The 21,621-nt window shown below is 46.2% G+C and overlaps 1 protein-coding gene across 2 annotated transcripts in view; it reads left to right on the top strand.

Moving 5' to 3' along the window:
- Nucleotides 1–5,596: 5,596 nt before the first annotated feature.
- The window catches only part of LOC140937385 (nucleolar protein 6-like), a 49,829-nt gene continuing 33,804 nt past the window's right edge, over nt 5,597–21,621 (top strand). For both annotated transcript variants that reach the window (XM_073386940.1, XM_073386941.1), the window contains exons 1-2: nt 5,597–5,732; nt 6,995–7,138. In XM_073386940.1, coding sequence (XP_073243041.1) covers nt 5,673–5,732; nt 6,995–7,138 — 204 coding nt within the window. In that variant the 5' untranslated portion in view covers nt 5,597–5,672. The remainder of the gene's footprint in view (nt 5,733–6,994; nt 7,139–21,621) is intronic.

Below are 21,621 nucleotides of genomic sequence, written 5' to 3'. Positions count from 1 at the left end.
ATCAAATGTAACCGTTGATCTTTCAGTCTTGGGTTGCAATTCTTGTTTTTCTTTGATGTTTAAAGGGAACTTTTTGGACAGATGTTCAATTTGTTGAATAGCATTGCTTGAGAGCTTCAACAGGCTGTTGCAAGTTCCAGTGGTAACATCCTTTTTTGCCACAGTAAGATATCTATTGCTTCCTTTCCTGGGAAAAAAAACATTAACTAGCTTACTGTCTGAACATCAACCCATTATTTCCTAAGAGATGCTGTCACTAAAATCTGTTGTCATGTTAAACCAGTATTCAACTTATAGTTGAACCTCCTGTGAGTAAGCGACCACCCAAAATACAACAGGAGGGCATTTTCTATGCGCATGCGTCAATATGGACTGTTGAAGTGCCACAGAGGCATTTTCTGTGAATTGTTTACATTCAGTACCAGCATTTTCAGGCTGTTTTCTGGAGCTGAATGACGTGTATTGGATGCTACGTTCCACAAACATGTTATTTAAGGTATCGAGGTATTTCTACGATGAAAGTGAGTTTATTGTAGCCTTGCTGTAGCCCTTGAGAGGACAGTCTTTCCTTTCGTAAAACAGTGCATCGAAGACAAGATGGCGGTTGAATGTTCTTACCACCTAACATTTCGCGCACATTTTTTGAGCAGGAGGAAAAGGTCAGTATGATAGTTTTTCATTAAACAATTATCCTATAGATACTTAATTCTTCTCATTAGTATAACTCTAAAATCGAACTTAATCATTTCAGGAATACAGCAGTTAATTAAGTGTCCATTCTGCCGTGAAACTGTTTTTCACCCTTTCTCTGACTTGTTTATCTCAAAATCTTGCCTTTCTCCCCAAATTAAGTTAATGATTAATGAAACTAAGAATACTTCCGCAAATGAATGGCGCTTTGATGAAGGCTGTGAAAAATCGCCTTCTGCAGTAATTTTAGCTTTCTTCTCCGGTACGTCTTCGTTAAGAAATAAAATACACGCACTTCAACTATAAATTTAAATCAATATAATGATACCAGTAAGATTGTGATTTGAAAATAAGAATATTCTATCATTTAGTTATACAAAGGAAGAAAAATTACACCAATCGGTTTGAATTCTGATTTTTTCCACCTTATTTTGATGGTACACTGTTTGTTTACATTTATTATGCAAATAAATATAACATTTTGGCATTTTAAAGAAAATCTAGCCTAACTCCCCAACCCCAAAATAGCACGAAATGAAACGTTATCAATACACCTTTTGAATAAATCCTGGCTTCTGTTGCAAAAAAATCGCATTTATTTCTAAATGATACCATTTTGTGGATACTACATTTGTTGATATGCTAATTTGTGAGAAATTTCATTCACGAAGGATGTTGACTGAGACCAGCTTCTCCTCTGTAATGAACCACATTCTTGTTTAATGCATCAGTTTCTGTTTGATAATTCTTCCATGATGTACAACTGACATAAGGGGTTCATCTGGATGCAGTAAAAAGCTCTCAACAGAAACATTAATAATAGACAAATTCATCCATCCATTTGTGTCATGTTTGTTCTCGCATCCCAGCTCATTTGGGTCCTTTAGCAGAAGTGTTTATTTTTTGAGGAAACAGCATTATATGCACCCTTTAACAAACTTCCTGTCTTACGTTTAAACAGGCTTTGAAGGTGAACAACATCGTCAGTTAGATTTATGGAGTGATGGCCATTCTCTGTTTTGAATGAATCACTACTGTCATCAAATGTAAATTAATAACAAGAAATTGATTGTGGAACATAGGAGCTGTTACTCAAGAGTCGCTTCAAAATAGTAGCTTAGGAAAATCTCTGTATCTTTTAGAGTTAAAGAAAAATAAAAGTACTTTTCGTTTTTTCGAAGTATGTACATTCGTTTTGTCTGCAACTGAGCTTATGAAATGCTAAAGTGATTATGTACTACATAATCACCTGTAATTGTTGCTGTCTCAAACTCAATCCATTCTTCATTTCCTATATGATATTTTTTATAAATTTTTCCGCGAAAACTTTCGAAAAAGTGGAAAAACCTCATAGATTTTATGTTTTGTGGCATATATAAGCGCGTGTCTCTGCGATCAGTTTAACATGAGACATCGCGCTAATAAATAAACCTCGCGTGGTAATATTTTTTTTCGCTTTTTGTCTTAAAGCAGCTGAACATTGCTACGATGCATTTCCTCCCTGATAAGTAAAACCACGAGTTCGGAAATCAAACCATAGAAATGCATTGCTTTGCAGTGAAAATCAGACTTATACAGGAACATGACTTTTTGGCGTTGAGTCTTGAAAGTCTTTAAAAGGCCAAGAAAACCTACTGCTGAAAAATCTAAAAGTGAAAACCCGCGTAGAAAACGTCTGATTGTAGGAAAGTACGGTATTCAAAGCACCAACGAAATGGCTTTTAAAAGGACTGTAACTTTACACGCGAGTTTTCGATTTCCCGCCATCAGATTTGGTGCGTCCACGCTATTGTCGTTCAGCGGATTCACGCATGCGCATGCAAAATGCCCTCCTGTTCCCAAAATACAAAGACTTTGCAGTCGCTCACGGGAGGTGGTCATAAGAAGAACTTTTAGAGACAACATGGAACTACACATATCGCACCTTAGAATTTACATGGAATGAATTATCTCCCTTAAAGTAGAAGTGCCCTGACCTCTTCTTGGAAGAGACTTCCTGTTATAATTTACATACAGAGAACATAGAGATGAAGACGATGTGTCAGTTGATTGCTTACAAGAGGTTAAAAACAATGGGAAATCGTTAAATGGTCGGCCCCAAGACATGGTCAGGGTTGCTCACAGGAGGTGCTAATTTATGAGAGGTGGAAGTTTTAACTGTAGTTTGATTCAGAATTCCAATGTTTTCTAGCCCCAATGATTACTATCATTATTCAGAAGAGACAAAGGAAATTCTGTTTTTTATAATCATGAGATTTTACCCACAACAGAGACCCCTCAGCTCTCTAATAGAGTTCTCTGGACTCAGGCAGACCAAATTCCATACAAATCCAGAATAAACATTATAATATTATGCTTCTGATGAACATTCAGATAAGTATGCAAAAGGAGCATAATTTACTGTGACTTTATTTTACCGTTATCTGGCACTGAGTTGGAAATCCAGCAGAGCAGAAAATTACAAATCTTATACCATTGAAAGTACAGTATAATGTAATAGCTTACCCTTTGCTCTTTGACTTAAGACCCAGGTTTTGACACAGTCTGTGTACATAGGCTCTCTCCACAGATGTGAATGATGATGGAAACTCTAGTACTGAGGCAAAAAAATAACAATAACACTAAGGGAGGTAACTTTCTAGAAAATCTGTATGTCTTTTTTACTTGCGCTGTGCGGGGAGAGTAGACAAGTGCACTGTAATAGAACAAAAGTCAACATTGAGGTGGCTCCGTCATTAATACAGGTGCATTCAGCTATGATGCACTTTTCATCATAACTTTTTTGTTTTTAATGCAATGGCTGCAAAACTAAATGCAAACAACAACAGATATCATTCGGTAATAATACAAAATATTCTGCTTTCATTGATGGTAGATATTTTTATGAAATAAGAGCTTTAAAGGACCCTACTGTTCAGAGAAAATCACATCTAGTAAAAGATTTTGCATAAATCTTTGACTGAAATTACTGGTATCAGCTTTTATTGATATAATAAATATGCCAGAGAAATTTCACAGAAATCGTAGGAGCAGAAGTCCGTAACAAGAAAGTTGTTCAAAATTCAGCTGTGAAACTCTTCTGGAATTTCAAAAACAAATTTCTCTGAGGTATAACGAGCCACCAGTTTGAATTTTCGGGACAAGTAATTCCAGTGTTTGTTACTTCTTAAAACACAAGCTGATTGCCTATCGTGCTATTTTTAAAAGGTACTTTTTACTTTAAGAAGCATTATTGCTCCAAACCTTGCTCTGAAGTTGAATTACCCTGACATATTTATTACATCAATAAAAGCCAATACCTAAAATTTCAATCAAAAATAGTGGCAAAATTTTATACTAGACACGATTTTCTTTGAACAGTAGGGTCCTTTCAAGCTCTAATTTCACAAAAAAGTATTTACCATTGTTGATAGGAGACAATTCTGTCGTTGTATCAAAGGGGTCAGCGGTCTTCTGCGTGGGCCGTATTGTATGTGTAAAACGAAGATAGCTGCATGGCCTTAAGAATAAAGTGTTGTGTTCTTGAAAGCTGTTGTTCCTTTGATGGAAGCTTTTCCAGCCGGTCAACACCATCAAACACGTGAAAATGTTATTTTCACATGTTAAAAGATCACCGTTGCTACGGCTACATATTAAATCGCGCCTTTCACAGGAATAAAACTGTTAAAGTGAAATGGTTTGGTATTTCACTAGTGTTTATATAATACATAGAACATTTCACGGCTGCTTGGAGATACTAAATTTCTCTTCTCGTGTTGAGAATATTTCACTCCTTCGCTGGGCTCACTTGTGAAATATTTTTCAACACTTGCAGAGAAATTTCGTATCTCCGCGCCGCCATGTAATATCCTCTATTTATTACTGAATGATATCTGTTGTTCTTTGCAAATTATTTTTTGCAGCCATTGCATTTAAACCAAATAAGTTATGAGCTAAATACACCATTATTAATGACTGAGCCACCTCAAATGCCTATTTTGGAATATTTTCAGGAACTGACTTAGCTTTTTGTCATTAATAATGTATTAAAGAAAAGTTCATTTGGATATGTTAGTCAGGCGTAAGAAAATAACCCTGATATATGAAATCAATGTCTTTAGTATGAAGGCATGAGACTCATGCATAATGATTGTATAAGAGATGGCCGGTATACAAAATTCAGGTGCAAGACCACAAACTTTTGAGCAGCAAGCGACTAAAAATGGAGGAAACATTTCTTACCTTGCATTTGAATTTGCGATATGCAATTATTGCATTTGTATTGTTCCAGTTCACACATGTGAAAATGCACAAACACGACCCGAGCACCCCTTACCTTTACATTGGCATTTACATTGAGGTAGTTTCTTGTGCTTGGGCTTGTAGTGATTTTTTTTGCCCTTACGTCGATCGGGTCAACCAGCCCAAAGACGCCTAAGGGTCAGACTTTCCTCAGGGACTTTCCTCATCATGAATATTAATGTCTGTCGCACAGACAAATTATATGCTATAATGCAGCATACAGAGTATGCAACTATAATAAAGTAATTCTTCTTGATTTAAAATTTAAAAAAATTCAAGTAAAAGCTTATTTCCCTTTTGAAACGTACAAAAACAATCGCAACCGACACTAACAAGGCACTCAGGTTGTTTTTTGCTAACAAAGAAGAGACATGAAAAGCATATAATTACACGGTACTTTTCAACAACCCAGAGACAAAGGACTCTACCTTTTTGTGTTTCCTCAAAGCGGAATCGATCAAGGGCAATTTTAACAGCAATTTTAAACTCCTCTTTAACACAAATCTCCCGCTGCTTTCTTGATGTCTTTGATGGCCCGGTGGTCGCCATTTTGGATGTAGATGGTTACACTTTATTGTAACGTACACGAAGATGATTGTAGACCGCTGATCAACATCAGTGCTCACCCCCTTGGAAGGGTGACTAAGTGAAGTTTGGGTTAAATTTGCAGTGTTTTTGCAGATAAAGAAAGAAATAGAAGAATGAAAAGAAAACTCGGAGCCGCAGGAGACTCCTCTGATGCTGATAATGTTGCTAGAAAGGTAGGTCACATCTACGAGAGTTTAAACAGCTGAGAGTTAATCGTCTTGTACTCTCCACGTGTTTTCATCAGTGGCATGTGTTGTTGTCAGTGTAAGCCTTTTGGGACGTAATCGGAGTTGTTAAAATGCTTCTGACTTAGTGAGAGCAACTTTAGATATTCGCCCATCTTTAAGCGAAAACCAAAAGTGAAGTTGTTCGCGCACTAATCAGAGTTATAAGAATCAAAACATTTCCATGTTTCCTGAGCTGACTCTCCTTAATGCAACCGACTCTGCATAATTATGACAGTCGTTTGTCACAATTATGATTGTCGGTTGCAATCTAGTGAAAAACAGACTTTCAAAAAGACTTTCAGAATTAAATTGCTCATTCCCACACTTTTGATATCTAAGGGAGTGTTCCATTATTTATCTGCACCCCTCCCCACCACCTCCCAAGGTTGGTGGATTTTCAAATAGTGGGACTTGGATTTTTCTTCAAAAAAGCCGACAAAATTTAGACCCTTTGAACAAATTTTTCGAAGATGCTGACAAAGAAATGGCCCTTCTGGTTTCATTTTTTAAAAGGACGCCTGACAACAATTTTTCAGGTTCCAGGTTCCAATCATCTTTAGGGGGTGGGTGCAGGGAAAAAAATGGGTTGTTCCCTTTTGCTTCTCCTTACAAATCTGAAAAAATTCATGGCGAGGACAAACAACTTAGACTGAAGCAAAACAGCAAACTTTGCTAAATCATGTCAACCCTGTTGATTTTTGTATAAATTATTATACAGTCGACTCCCGATAATTCAAATCTTCAAGGGAAATAGAAAAAAGTTCGAGTTATTGAGGGTAAAATTATGTTGAAAACGATCTGAAGGGAAATGAAAATTGCTTCGAGTTAGTGGGAGGTTCGAGTTATAGAGGGTTCGAGTTACCGGGAGTTGACTGTATAACTGTTCTACCCTTCTTATCATGACCTGGATTCTGTCACAAGTAAAAACAACCCTTTTGTATGCATCTGCCGTGAGGAAACATTGTGCCTATCACTAGTGTGTTGCAGGAGTGCATGAAGTTGCAAGACAGTCATGAAGTCTGATGCCCTTGTGTCTCTTTTTTTTCTCTGTTAACTGCTTTAAGTGTTACACGTGCCACCTTAACAACTTAATTTTTGACGAAATCTTAACATTTACGGTCTGTTTTTAAACTGGTAATTACCACAAGTGCTGAATATCTTGATTTTTTAAAATAATCATCATTCACTTGATTCCTGTGTTGTTCTAGAAATCTTCTGTTGATAATTTGGAAGATAGTCAAGGAAAAACCACAAGCTACAAGGACAGTTTGTACCGACCTCCCACTAGTGAAGAGATGAATGCTCTTAAAGAAACAGAGAACCTTTTTAAGTCAAGTCTTTTCCATATGCAGGTTTGTATAGTAACTGGATAAATAACCATAAAAGGTACAATGTAATCTTGAAGATGTAGGGTTTTAGTATTAGTGTAGAGCAGCACCTGCAGGCTGAGAACAACAGGAAAGACATAGATAACATTGTTTACTTCACTTGACAGGGTTCGAAATTATGACTACTACGGTCGCCAATGCGACTAACATCTTCTCCTTGGCAACTAAAAATTCTGGTTTAGTCGCCAAAGTGGCTACAAGATTTCTCTACGCTTTAGATTTGAATTAAAGAGTAAAGTTAAAACAAACATTTCATATTATCTTGCTTTGCTTTCATCATAGAAAATATACCAAATCGCATAAACAAAGCCAGTTGACCTCGAAAAGTATACCGACTTCTATCCATACTATTTAGGGCTTCTGACAGGTCACAGAAAAAAGTCAAATTTCGCAGGATTTTTAGGGACAAATTCGCGAAAAAAACTGGCCAATTTCAAGGGAATTTTCGGGGCAAACTTCGCTGAAAAGCATGTGCACCCGGTAAAAAAACGGCCGATTTTGTGGTTATTTTCAGGGAAAATTTGTTAGAAATCGATCGGTTTTGCACTGATCAGACCAGCATTTTACACGTTTTTCTAACAGAGGTCATCATTTGCTCTTTCAACAACAATACGCTCCAGAAATGAACCAATGCCAAAGCCTTTAACATCATGGCTAGTGCCCAGTGCCCAACATAATTTTGCCTGGTAGTTTCAGGACCTTGTTTGCACGTTTCATTGACGAAGGTTAAAGATAAATTTGCTAGGATAAGCTTCAAATATGTTGTACAGACATGTATTTGATAAGATTTCTACAGAATTTCGAGGTATTTTGCATGCTTTTTTGAATTTCATGGATTTACGTGAATTTCTCAGCTTCGCGACTGCACGAAATATCACAAGCCCTGAGCTGCGTCATTTACATTATACAAACTGGCGACTAAAAATTTGCATCTGGTGACTATATTTCTCCAGTTGGTCGCCATAGGGCAACCTAAAGATTTTTTTAATTTCGAACCCTGTTGTAGATAAAAAAGAAGCTTTGAAAGACTACAAGAATATCTGTTTATTAAAAACGCAAAATTAGAACTTTTGAAAAGTTGTTAGCCGTTGTTTTGGTCAAAAATTGCAGATTTCTTGAACTTTGATTTTTATGCAAAATAGACCAAAAAAACGTATCTCGGTACTTTCTAGTTAGAAAAAAGTTCCTGAAATCCGTTGTAACCCCCTGTCACCCCTTGTAACCCCCTGTAACCCCTTGTAACCCCTTCTAACCCTTGGAACCCCCTGTCACCCCTTGTAACCCCCTGTAACCCCTTCTACCCCCTGTCACCCCTTCTAACCCCCGGTAACCCTTGTAACCCCCTGTCACCCCTTGTAACTCCCTGTAACCCCTTGTAACACCCTGTAACCCCCTGTCACCCCCTGTAACCCCTTCTAACCCCCTCTGTCCCCTTGTAACCTTCCGTAACCCCTTGTAACCCCCTGTACCCCTTCTAACTCCCTGTAACCCCCTGTCACCCCTTGTGACCCCTGTCACCCTTTGTAACCCCTGTCACCCCTTGTAACCCCCTGTAACCCCTTGTAACCTTCTGTAACCCCTTGTAACCCCCTGTCATCCTCTGTAACCCCTTGTAACCCCTTGTAACTCCCTGTCACCCCTTGTAACCCCCTGTAACCCCTTGTAACCCCTGTCACCCCTTGTAACCCCCTATAACCCCTTGTAACCTTCGGTAACCCTTGTAACCCCCTGTCATCCCCTGTGACCCCTTCTAACCCCTTGTAACCCCCTGTAACTTTCTGTAACCTCTTGTAACTCCCTGTCACCCCCTGTAACCCCTTGTAACCCCCTCTTACCCCCTGTAACCCCCTGTAACCCCTTGTAACCCCCTGTCACCCCTTGTAACCCCTTTTAACCTTCTGTAACCACCTGTGATCCCTTGTAACCCCCTATCACCCCTTCTAACCTCCTGTAACCCTTGTAACCCTCTGTCAGCCCTTGTAACCCCTTGTAACCTTTTGTAACCCCTTGTAACCCCCTGTAACCCCTTATAACCTTCTGTAATCCCTTGTAACCCCCTGTCACCCCCTATAACCCCATGTAACCTTCTGTAACCCCCTGTCACCCCCTGTAATCCCTTGTAACCCCCTATCACCCCTTGTAACCTCCTGTAACCCTTGAAACCCTCTGTCACCCCTTGTAACCCTCTGTAACCGCTTGTAACCTTTTGTAACCCCCTGTAACCCCTTGTAACCTTCTGTAACCCCTTGTAACCCACTGTCACCCCCTGTAACCCCTTGTAACTCCCTGTAACCCCTTCTAACCCCCTGTAACCCCCTGTCACCGCTTGTAACCCCCTGTAACCCCTTGTAATCTTCTGTAACCCCTTGTAACCCCCTGTCACCCTCTCTAACCCCTTGTAACCCCCTGCAACCCCCTATCACCCCTTGTAACCTCCTGTAACCCTTGTAATTCCCTGTAACCCCTTCTAACCCCCTGTAACCCCCTGTCACCGCTTGTAACCCCCTGTAACCCCTTGTAATCTTCTGTAACCCCTTGTAACCCCCTGTCACCCTCTCTAACCCCTTGTAACCCCCTGCAACCCCCTATCACCCCTTGTAACCCCCTGTAACCCCTTGTAACCTTTTGTAACCCCTTGTAACCCCCTGTAACCCCTTGTAGCCTTCTGTAACCCCTTGTAACCCCTTGTAACTCCCTGTAACCCCTTGTCACCCCTCTAACCCCTTTTAACCCCCTGTCATCCCTTCTAACCCTCTGTAACCCCTTGTAACCTTCTGTAACCCCTTGTAACCCCCTGTCACCCTCTGTAACTTCCTGTATCCCCCTATCACCCCTTGTAACCTCCTGTAGCCCTTGTAACCCTCTGTCACCCCCTGTAACCCCTTGTAACCCCTTGTAACCCCCGGTAACCCCTTGTCACCCCCTGTCACCCCTCTAACCCCTTTTAACCTTCTGTAACCCCTTGAAACCCCCTGTAACCCCCTGTCACACCTTGTAACTTCCTGTAACCCTTGTAATCCTCTGTCACCCCGTGTAACCCCTTGTCACCCCTTGTAACCCCCTGTAACCCCTTGTAACCTTCTGTAACCCCTTGTAACCCCCTCTCACCCCCTGTAATCCGTTGTAACCTTCTATAACCCTTGTAACCGTCTGTCACCTCCTGTAACCCCCTGTAACCCCTTGTAACTTCCTGTCACCCCTTGTAACCCCTGTCACCCCTTGTAACCCCCTATAACCCCTTGTAACCTTCGGTAACCCTTGTAACCCCCTGTCATCCCCTGTGACCCCTTCTAACCCCTTGTAACCCCCTGTAACTTTCTGTAACCTCTTGTAACTCCCTGTCACCCCCTGTAACCCCTTGTAACCCCCTCTCACCCCCTGTAACCCCCTGTAACCCCTTCTAACCCCTTGTAACCCCCTGTCACCCCTTGTAACCCCCTGTAACCCCTTTTAACCTTCTGTAACCCCTTGTCACCCCCTGTGATCCCTTGTAACCCCCTATCACCCCTTCTAACCTCCTGTAACCCTTGTAACCCTCTGTCAGCCCTTGTAACCCCCTGTAACCCCTTGTAACCTTTTGTAACCCCTTGTAACCCCCTGTAACCCCTTGTAACCGTCTGTAACCCCTTGTAACCCCCTGTCACCCCTTGTAACCCCCTGTCACCCTCTGTAACCCCTTGTAACCCCCTGTAACCTTTTGTAACCCCTTGTAACCCCCTGTAACCCCTTTTCACCCCCTGTCACCCCTCTAACCCCTTGTAACCTTCTGTAAACCCTTGTAACCCCCTTTCACCCCCTGTAACCTTTTGTAACCCCTTGTAACCCCCTGTAATCCCTTGTAACCCCCTGTCACTTCTTGTAGCCCCCTGTAACCCCTTGTAACCCCCTGTAACCCCTTGTAACCTTTTGTAACCCCTTGTAACCCTGTGTAACCCCTTGTCACCCCTCGTCACCCCTCTAACCCCTTGTAACCTTCTGTAAACCCTTGTAACCCCCTGTCACCCCCTATAACCCCTTGTAACCTTCTGTAACCCCTTGTAACCCGCTGTAAACCCTTGTAACCCCCTCTCACCCCCTTTAACCCCTTGTAACCCTCTGTCACCCCCTGTAACCCCCTGTAACCCCTTGTAACCTTTTGTAACCCCCTGTAGCTCCTTGTAACCTTCTGTAACCCCTTGTAACCCCCTGTCACCCCCTGTAATCCCTTGTAATCTCCTATCACCCCTTGTAACCTCCTGTAACCCTTGTAACCCTCTGTCATCCCTTGTAACCCCCTGTAACCCCTTGTAACCTTTTGTAACCCCCTGTAACCCATTGTAGCCTTCTGTAACCCCTTGTAACCCCCTGGCACCCCCTATAACCCCTTGTAACCTTCTCTAACCCCTTGTAACCCCCTGTTACCCCTTGTAACCTCCTGTAACCCCTTGTAACTCCCTGTAACCCCTTGCAACCCCCTGCCACCCTTTGTAACCCCCTGTCACCGCTTGTAACCCCCTGTAACCCCTTGTAATCTTCTGTAACCCCTTGTAACCCTCTGTCACCCTCTCTAACCCCTTGTAACCCCCCGCAACCCCCTATCACCCCTTGTAACCTCCTGTAACCCTTGTAACCCTCTGTCACCCCTCGTAACCCCTTGTAAATTTTTGTAACCCCTTGTAACCCCCTGTAACCCCTTGTAACTCCCTCTAACCCCTTGTCACCCCCTGTCACCCCTCGAACCCCTTTTAATCCCCTGTCATCCCTTGTGGCCCCCTGTAACCCCTTGTAACCTTCTGTAACACCTTGTAACCCCCTGTCACCCTTTGAAACCCCCTGTAACCCCCTGTACCCCCTATCACCCCTTGTAACCTTCTGTCACCCCTTGTAACCTCCTGTAACCCCTTGTTACTCCCTGTAACCCCTTGTAACCCCCTGCCACCCTTTGTCACCCCCTCTAACCCTCGTAATCCTCTGTCACCCCGTGTAACCCCTTGTCACCCCTTGTAACCCCCTGTAACCCCTTGTAACCTTCTGTAACCCCTTGTAACCCCCTGTCACCCCCTGTAATCCCTTGTAACCTTCTATAACCCTTGTAACCGTCTGTCACCTCCTGTAACCTCCTGTAACCCCTTGTAACTTCCTGTCACCCCTTGTAACCCCTGTCACCCCTTGTAACCCCCTATAACCCCTTGTAACCTTCGGTAACCCTTGTAACCCCCTGTCATCCCCTCTGACCCCTTCTAACCCCTTGTGACCCCCTGTAACTTTCTGTAACCTCTTGTAACTCCCTGTCACCCCCTGTAACCCCTTGTAACCCCCTCTCACCCCCTGTAACCCCCTGTAACCCCTTCTAACCCCTTGTAACCCCCTGTCACCCCTTGTAACCCCCTGTAACCCCTTTTAACCTTCTGTAACCCCTTGTCACCCCCTGTGATCCCTTGTAACCCCCTATCACCCCTTCTAACCTCCTGTAACCCTCTGTCAGCCCTTGTAACCCCCTGTAACCCCTTGTAACCATTTGTAACCCCTTGTAACCCCCTGTAACCCCTTGTAACCGTCTGTAACCCCTTGTAACCCCCTGTCACCCCTTGTAACCCCCTGTCACCCTCTGTAACCCCTTGTAACCCCCTGTAACCTTTTGTAACCCCTTGTAACCCCCTGTAACCCCTTTTCACCCCCTATCACCCCTCTAACCCCTTGTAACCTTCTGTAAACCCTTGTAACCCCCTGTCACCCCCTGTAACCTTTTGTAACCCCTTGTAACCCCCTGTAATCCCTTGTAATTCCCTGTCACTTCTTGTAGCCCCCTGTAACCCCTTGTAACCCCCTGTAACCCCTTGTAACCTTTTGTAACCCCTTGTAACCCCGTGTAACCCCTTGTCACCCCTCGTCACCCCTCTAACCCCTTGTAACCTTCTGTAAACCCTTGTAACCCCCTGTCACCCCCTATAACCCCTTGTAACCTTCTGTAACCCCTTGTAACCCGCTGTAAACCCTTGTAACCCCTTCTCACCCCCTTTAACCCCTTGTAACCCTCTGTCACCCCTTGTAACCCCCTGTAACCCCTTGTAACCTTTTGTAACCCCCTGTAGCTCCTTGTAACCTTCTGTAACCCCTTGTAACCCCCTGTCACCCCCTGTAATCCCTTGTAATCTCCTATCACCCCTTGTAACCTCCTGTAACCCTTGTAACCCTCTGTCACCCCTTGTAACCCCCTGTAACCCCTTGTAACCTTTTGTAACCCCCTGTAACCCATTGTAGCCTTCTGTAACCCCTTGTAACCCCCTGGCACCCCCTATAACCCCTTGTAACATTCTGTAACCCCTTGTAACCCCCTGTCACCCCTTGTAACCCCCTGTCACCCTCTGTAACCCCTTGTAACCCCCTGTAACCTTTTGTAACCCCTTGTAACCCCCTGTAACCCCTTTTCACCCCCTATCACCCCTCTAACCCCTTGTAACCTTCTGTAAACCCTTGTAACCCCCTGTCACCCCCTGTAACCTTTTGTAACCCCTTGTAACCCCCTGTAATCCCTTGTAATTCCCTGTCACTTCTTGTAGCCCCCTGTAACCCCTTGTAACCCCCTGTAACCCCTTGTAACCTTTTGTAACCCCTTGTAACCCCGTGTAACCCCTTGTCACCCCTCGTCACCCCTCTAACCCCTTGTAACCTTCTGTAAACCCTTGTAACCCCCTGTCACCCCCTATAACCCCTTGTAACCTTCTGTAACCCCTTGTAACCCGCTGTAAACCCTTGTAACCCCTTCTCACCCCCTTTAACCCCTTGTAACCCTCTGTCACCCCTTGTAACCCCCTGTAACCCCTTGTAACCTTTTGTAACCCTCTGTAGCTCCTTGTAACCTTCTGTAACCCCTTGTAACCCCCTGTCACCCCCTGTAATCCCTTGTAATCTCCTATCACCCCTTGTAACCTCCTGTAACCCTTGTAACCCTCTGTCACCCCTTGTAACCCCCTGTAACCCCTTGTAACCTTTTGTAACCCCCTGTAACCCATTGTAGCCTTCTGTAACCCCTTGTAACCCCCTGGCACCCCCTATAACCCCTTGTAACATTCTGTAACCCCTTGTAACCCCCTGTTACCCCTTGTAACCTCCTGTAACCCCTTGTAACTCCCTGTAACCCCTTGTAACCCCCTCCCACCCTTTGTAACCCCCTGTAACCCCCTGTCACCGCTTGTAACCCCCTGTAACCCCTTGTAATCTTCTGTAACCCCTTGTAACCCCCTGTCACCCTCTCTAACCCCTTGTAACCCCCCGCAACCCCCTATCACCCCTTGTAACCTCCTGTAACCCTTGTAACCCTCTGTCACCCCTCGTAACCCCTTGTAACTTTTTGTAACCCCTTGTAACCCCCTGTAACCCCTTGTAACCTTCTGTAACCCCTTGTAACTCCCTGTAACCCCTTGTCACCCCCTGTCACCCCTCGAACCCCTTTTAATCCCCTGTCATTCTTGTGGCCCCCTGTAACCCCTTGTAACCTTCTGTAACGCCTTGTAACCCCCTGTCACCCTTTGAAACCCCCTGTAACCCCCTGTACCCCCTATCACCCCTTGTAACCTTCTGTCACCCCTTGTAACCTCCTGTAACCCCTTGTTACTCCCTGTAACCCCTTGTAACCCCCTGTAACCCCCTGTCACCGCTTGTAACCCCCTGTAACCCCTTGTAATCTTCTGTAACCCCTTGTAACCCCCTTTCACCCTCTCTAACCCCTTGTAACCCCCCGCAACCCCCTATCACCCCTTGTAACCTCCTGTAACCCTTCTAACCCTCTGTCACCCCCTGTAACCCCTTGTAACCCCTTGTAACCTTCTGTAACCTTTTGTAACCCCTTGTAACCCCCTGTAACCCCTTGTAACCTTCTGTAACCCCATGTAACTCCCTGTAACCCCTTGTCACCCCCTGTCACCCCTCTAACCCCTTTTAACCCCCTGTCATCCCTTGTCACCCCTGTAACCCCTTGTAACCTTCTTTAACCCCTTGTAACCCCCTGTCACCCTTTGTAACCCCCTGTAACCCCCTGTATACCCCTATCACCCCTTGTAACCTTCTGTAACCCTTGTAACCCTCTGTCACCCCCTGTAACCCCTTGTAACCCTTTGTAACCTTCTGTAATCCCTTGTAATCCCTTGTAACTCCCTGTAACCCCTTGTCACCCCCTGTAACCCCTCTAACCCCTTTTAACCCCCTGTCATCCCTTGTAACCCCCTCTAACCCCTTGTAACCTTCTGTAACCCCTTGTAACCCCCTGTCACCCTCTGTAACCCCCTGTATCCCCCTATCACCCCTTGTAACCTCCTGTAACCCTTGTAACCCTCTGTCACCCCCTCTAACCTCTTGTAACCCCCTGTCACCCCTCTAACCCCTTGTAACCCCCTGTCACCCCTCTAACCCCTTTCAACCTTCTGTAACCCCTTGTAACCCCCTCTCACCCTCTGGAACCCCTTGTAACCCCCTGTAACCCCCTGTCACACCTTGTAACTTCCTGTAACCCTTGTAACCCTCTGTCACCCCCTGTAACCCCTTGTAACCCCTTGTAACCTTCTGTAACCTTTTGTAACCCCCTGTAACCCCTTGTAACCCCCTGTCACTTCTTCTAGCCACCTGTAACCCCTTGTAACCCCCTGTAACCCCTTGTAACCTTTTGTAACCCCTTGTAACCCCTTGTCACCCCTTGTCACCCCTCTAACCCCTTGTAACCTTCTGTAATCCCTTGTAACCCCCTATAACCCCTTGTAACCTTCTGTAACCCCTTGTAACCCGCTGTAAACCCTTGTAACCCCCTCTCACCCCCTTTAACCCTTTGTAACCCCCTGTCACCCCTTGTAACCCCCTGTAACCCCTTGTAACTTTTTTCTAACCCCCTGTAGCCCCTTGTAACCTTCTGTAACCCCTTGTAACCCCCTGTCACCCCCTCTAATCCCTTGTAATCTCCTATCACCCCTTGTAACCTCCTGTAACCCTTGTAACCCTCTGTCACCCCTTGTAACCCCCTGTAACCCCTTGTAACCTTTTGTAACCCCCTGTAACCCCTTGTAACCCCCTGGCACCCCCTATAACCCCTTGTAACCTTCTGTAACCCCTTGTAACCTCCTGTAACCCCTTGTAACTCCCTGTAACCCCTTGTAACCCCCTGCAACCCTTTGTAACCCCCTGTAACCCCCTGTCACCGCTTGTAACCCCCTGTAACCCCTTGTAATCTTCTGTAACCCCTTGTAACTTCCTTTCACCCTCTCTAACCCCTTTTAACCCCCCGCAACCCCCTATCACCCCTTGTAACCTCCTGTAACCCTTGTAACCCTCTGTCACCCCTTGTAACCCCTTGTAACCCCTTGTAACTTTTTGCAACCCCTTGTAACCCCCTTTAACCCCTTGTAACCTTCTGTAACCCCTTGTAACTCCCTGTAACCCCTTGTCACCCCCTGTCACCCCTCGAACCCCTTCTAACCTCCTGTAACCCTTGTAACCCTCTGTCAGCCCTTTTAACCCCCTGTAACCCCTTGTAACCCCCTGTAACCCCTTGTAACCGTCTGTAACCCCTTGTAACCCCCTGTCACCCTCTGTAACCCCTTTTCACCCCCTGTTACCCCTCTAACCCCTTGTAACCTTCTGTAAACCCTTGTAACCCCCTGTCACTCCGTGTAACCTTTTGTAACCCCTTGTAACCCCCTGTCACCCCCTGTAATCCCTTGTAATCTCCTATCACCCCTTGTAACCTCCTCTAACCCTTGTGACCCTCTGTCACCCCTTGTAACCCCCTGTAACCCCTTGTAACCTTTTGTAACCCCCTGTAACCCCTTGTAACCCCATGTCACCCCTTGTAACCTCCTGTAACCCCTTGTAACTCCCTGTAACCCCTTGTAACCCCCTGTCACCCTTTGTAACTCCCTGTAACCCCCTGTCACCGCTTGTAACCCCCTGTAACCCCTTGTAATCTTCTGTTACCCCTTGTAACCCCCTGTTACCCTCTCTAACCCCTTGTAACCCCCAGCAACCCCCTATCACCCCTTGTAACCCTTGTAACCCTCTGTCACCCCTCGTAACCCCTTGTAACCCCTTGTAACCCCTTGTATTTTTTTGTAACCCCTTGTAACCCCCTGTAACCCCTTGTAACTTCTGTAACCCCTTGTAACTCCCTGTAACCCCTTGTCACCCCCTGTCACCCCTCGAACCCCTTTTAATCCCCTGTCATCCCTTGTGGCCCCCTATAACCCCTTGTAACCTTCTGTAACGCCTTGTAACCCCCTGTCACCCTTTGTAACCCCCTGTAACCCCCTGTATCCCCCTATCACCCCTTGTAACCTTCTGTCACCCCTTGTAACCTCCTGTAACCCCTTGTTACTCCCTGTAACCCCTTGTAACCCCCTGCCACCCTTTGTAACCCCCTGTAACCCCCTGTCACCGCTTGTAACCCCCTGTAACCCCTTGTAATCTTCTGTAACCCCTTGTAACTCCCTTTCACCCTCTCTAACCCCTTTTAACCCCCCGCAACCCCCTATCACCCCTTGTAACCTCCTGTAACCCTTGTAACCCTCTGTCACCCCTTGTAACCCCTTGTAACCCCTTGTAACTTTTTGCAACCCCTTGTAACCCCCTGTAACCCCTTGTAACCTTCTGTAACCCCTTGTAACTCCCTGTAACCCCTTGTCACCCCCTGTCACCCCTCGAACCCCTTCTAACCTCCTGTAACCCTTGTAACCCTCTGTCAGCCCTTTTAACCCCCTGTAACCCCTTGTAACTCCTTGTAACCCCCTGTAACCCTTGTAACCGTCTGTAACCCCTTGTAACCCCCTGTCACCCTCTGTAACCCCTTTTCACCCCCTGTCACCCCTCTAACCCCTTCTAACCTTCTGTAAACCCTTGTAACCCCCTGTCACCCCCTGTAACCTTTTGTAACCCCTTGTAACCCCCTGTCACCCCCTGTAATCCCTTGTAATCTCCTATCACCCCTTGTAACCTCCTCTAACCCTTGTGACCCTCTGTCACCCCTTGTAACCCCCTGTAACCCCTTGTAACCTTTTGTAACCCCCTGTAACCCCTTGTAACCCCCTGTCACCCCTTGTAACCTCCTGTAACCCCTTGTAACTCCCTGCAACCCCTTGTAACCCCCTGTCACCCTTTGTAACTCCCTGTAACCCCCTGTCACCGCTTGTAACCCCCTGTAACCCCTTGTAATCTTCTGTTACCCCTTGTAACCCCCTGTTACCCTCTCTAACCCCTTGTAACCCCCCGCAACCCCCTATCACCCCTTGTAACCCTTGTAACCCTCTGTCACCCCTCGTAACCCCTTGTAACCCCTTCTATTTTTTTGTAACCCCTTGTAACCCCCTGTAACCCCTTGTAACTTCTGTAACCCCTTGTAACTCCCTGTAACCCCTTGTCACCCCCTGTCACCCCTCGAACCCCTTTTAATCCCGCGTCATCCCTTGTGGCCCCCTATAACCCCTTGTAACCTTCTGTAACGCCTTGTAACCCCCTGTCACCCTTTGTAACCCCCTGTAACCCCCTGTATCCCCCTATCACCCCTTGTAACCTTCTGTCACCCCTTGTAACCTCCTGTAACCCCTTGTTACTCCCTGTAACCCCTTGTAACCCCCTGTAACCCCCTGTCACCGCTTGTAACCCCCTGTAACCCCTTGTAATCTTCTGTAACCCCTTGTAACCCCCTGTCACCCTCTCTAACCCCTTGTAACTCCCCGCAACCCCCTATCACCCCTTGTAACCTCCTGTAACCCTTCTAACCCTCTGTCACCCCCTGTAACCCCTTGTAACCCCTTGTAACCTTCTGTAACCTTTTGTAACCACTTGTAACCCCCTGTAACCCCTTGTAACCTTCTGTAACCCCTTGTAACTCCCTGTAACCCCTTGTCACCCCCTGTCACCCCTCTAACCCCTTTTAACCCCCTGTCATCCCTTGTCACCCCTGTAACCCCTTGTAACCTTCTTTAACCCCTTGTAACCCCCTGTCACCCTTTGTAACCCCCTGTAACTCCCTGTATCCCCCTATCACCCCTTGTAACCTTCTGTAACCCTTGTAACCCTCTGTAACCCTTGTAACCCTCTGTCACCCCCTGTAACCCCTTGTAACCTTCTGTAATCCCTTGTAATCCCTTGTACCTCCCTGTAACCCCTTGTCACCCCCTGTAACCCCTGTAACCCTTTTTAACCCCCTGTCATCCCTTCTAACCCCCTGTAACCCCTTGTAACCCCTTGTAACCCCCGTAACCCCTTGTAACCGTCTGTAACCCCTTGTAACCCCCTGTCACCCTCTGTAACCCCTTTTAACCCCCTGTCACCCCTCTAACCCCTTGTAACCTTCTGTAAACCCTTGTAACCCCCTTTCACCCCCTGTAACCTTTTGTAACCCCTTGTAACCCCCTGTAACCCCTTGTAACCCCCTGTCACTTCTTGTAGCCCCCTGTAACCCCTTGTAACCCCCTGTAACCCCTTGTAACCCCGTGTCACTTCTTGTAGCCCCCTGTAACCCCTTGTAACCCCCTGTAACCCCTTGTAACCTTTTGTAAGCCCTTGTAACCCCGTGTAACCCCTTGTCACCCCTCGTCACCCCTCTAACCCCTTGTAACCTTCTGTAAACCCTTGTAACCCCATGTCACCCCCTATAACCCCTTGTAACCTTCTTTAACCCCTTGTAACCCTCTGTCACCCCTTGTAACCCCCTGTAACCCCTTGTAACCTTTTTTAACCCCCTGTAGCCCCTTGTAACCTTCTGTAACCCCTTGTAACCCCCTGTCACCCCCTGTAATCCCTTGTAATCTCCTATCACCCCTTGTAACCTCCTCTAACCCTTGTAACCCTCTGTCACCCCTTGTAACCCCCTGTAACCTTTTGTAACCCCCTGTAACCCCTTGTAACCCCCTGTCACCCCTTGTAACCTCCTGTAACCCCTTGTAACTCCCTGTAACCCGTTGTAACCCCCTGTCACCCTTTGTAACTCCCTGTAACCCCCTGTCACTGCTTGTAACCCCCTGTAACCCCTTGTAATCTTCTGTTACCCCTTGTAACCCCCTGTTACCCTCTCTAACCCCTTGTAACCCCCCGCAACCCCCTATCACCCCTTGTAACCCTTGTAACCCTCTGTCACCCCTCGTAACCCCTTGTAACCCCTTGTATTTTTTTGTAACCCCTTGTAACCCCCTGTAACCCCTTGTAACTTCTGTAACCCCTTGTAATTCCCTCTAACCCCTTGTCACCCCCTGTCACCCCTCGAACCCCTTTTAATCCCCTGTCATCCCTTCTGGCCCCCTATAACCCCTTGTAACCTTCGGTAACGCCTTGTAACCCCCTGTCACCCTTTGTAACCCCCTGTAACCCCCTGTATCCCCCTATCACCCCTTGTAACCTTCTGTCACCCCTTGTTACTCCCTGTAACCCCTTGTAACCCCCTGCCACCCTTTGTAACCCCCTGTAAACCCCTGTCACCGCTTGTAACCCCCTGTAACCCCTTGTAATCTTCTGTAACCCCTTGTAACCCCCTGTCACCCTCTCTAACCCTTTGTAACCCCCCGCAACCCCCTAATCACCCCTTGTAACCTCCTGTAACCCTTCTAACCCTCTGTCACCCCCCTGTAACCCCTTGTAACCCCTTGTAAACCTTCTGTAACCTTTTGTAACCACTTGTAACCCCCTGTAACCCCTTGTAACCTTCTGTAACCCCTTGTAACTCCCTGTAACCCCTTGTCACCCCCTGTCACCCCTCTAACCCCTTTTAACCCCCTGTCATCCTTGTCACCCCTGTAACCCCTTGTAACCTTCTTTAACCCCTTGTAACCCCCTTGTCACCCTTTTGTAACCCCCTGTAACCCCCTGTATCCCCCTATCACCCCTTGTAACCTTCTGTAACCCTTGTAACCCTCTGTCACCCCCTGTAACCCCTTGTAACCTTCTGTAATCCCTTGTAATCCCTTGTAACTCCCTGTAACCCCTTGTCACCCCCCTGTAACCCCTGTAACCCCTTTTAACCCCCTGTCATCCCTTCTAACCCCCTGTAACCCCTTGTAACCTTCTGTAACTCCTTGTAACCCCCTGTCACCCTCTGTAACCCCCTGTATCCCCCTATCACCCCTTGTAACCTCCTGTAACCCTTGTAACCCTCTGTCACCCCCTCTAACCCCTTGTAACCCCCTCTCACCCCTCTAACCCCTTTTAACCTTCTGTAACCCCTTGTAAACCGCTCTCACTCTCTGGAACCCCTTGTAACCCCCTGTAACCCCCTGTCACACCTTCTAACTTCCTGTAACCCTTGTAACCCTCTGTCACCCCCGTGTAACCCCTTGTAACACCCTGTAACCCCTTGTAACCTTCTGTAACCCCTTGTAACCCTCTGTCACCCCCTGTAATCCCTTGTAACCTTCTGTAACCATTGTAACCGTCTGTCACCTCCTGTAATCCCCCGTAACCCCTTGTAACCTCCTGTCACCCCTTGTAACCCCCCC

The sequence above is a fragment of the Porites lutea genome, chromosome 5 (assembly GCF_958299795.1).
Source record: "Porites lutea chromosome 5, jaPorLute2.1, whole genome shotgun sequence".
Taxonomy (NCBI): Eukaryota; Metazoa; Cnidaria; class Anthozoa; order Scleractinia; family Poritidae; genus Porites; species Porites lutea.
This window is presented reverse-complemented; position numbering and strand designations above follow the sequence as displayed.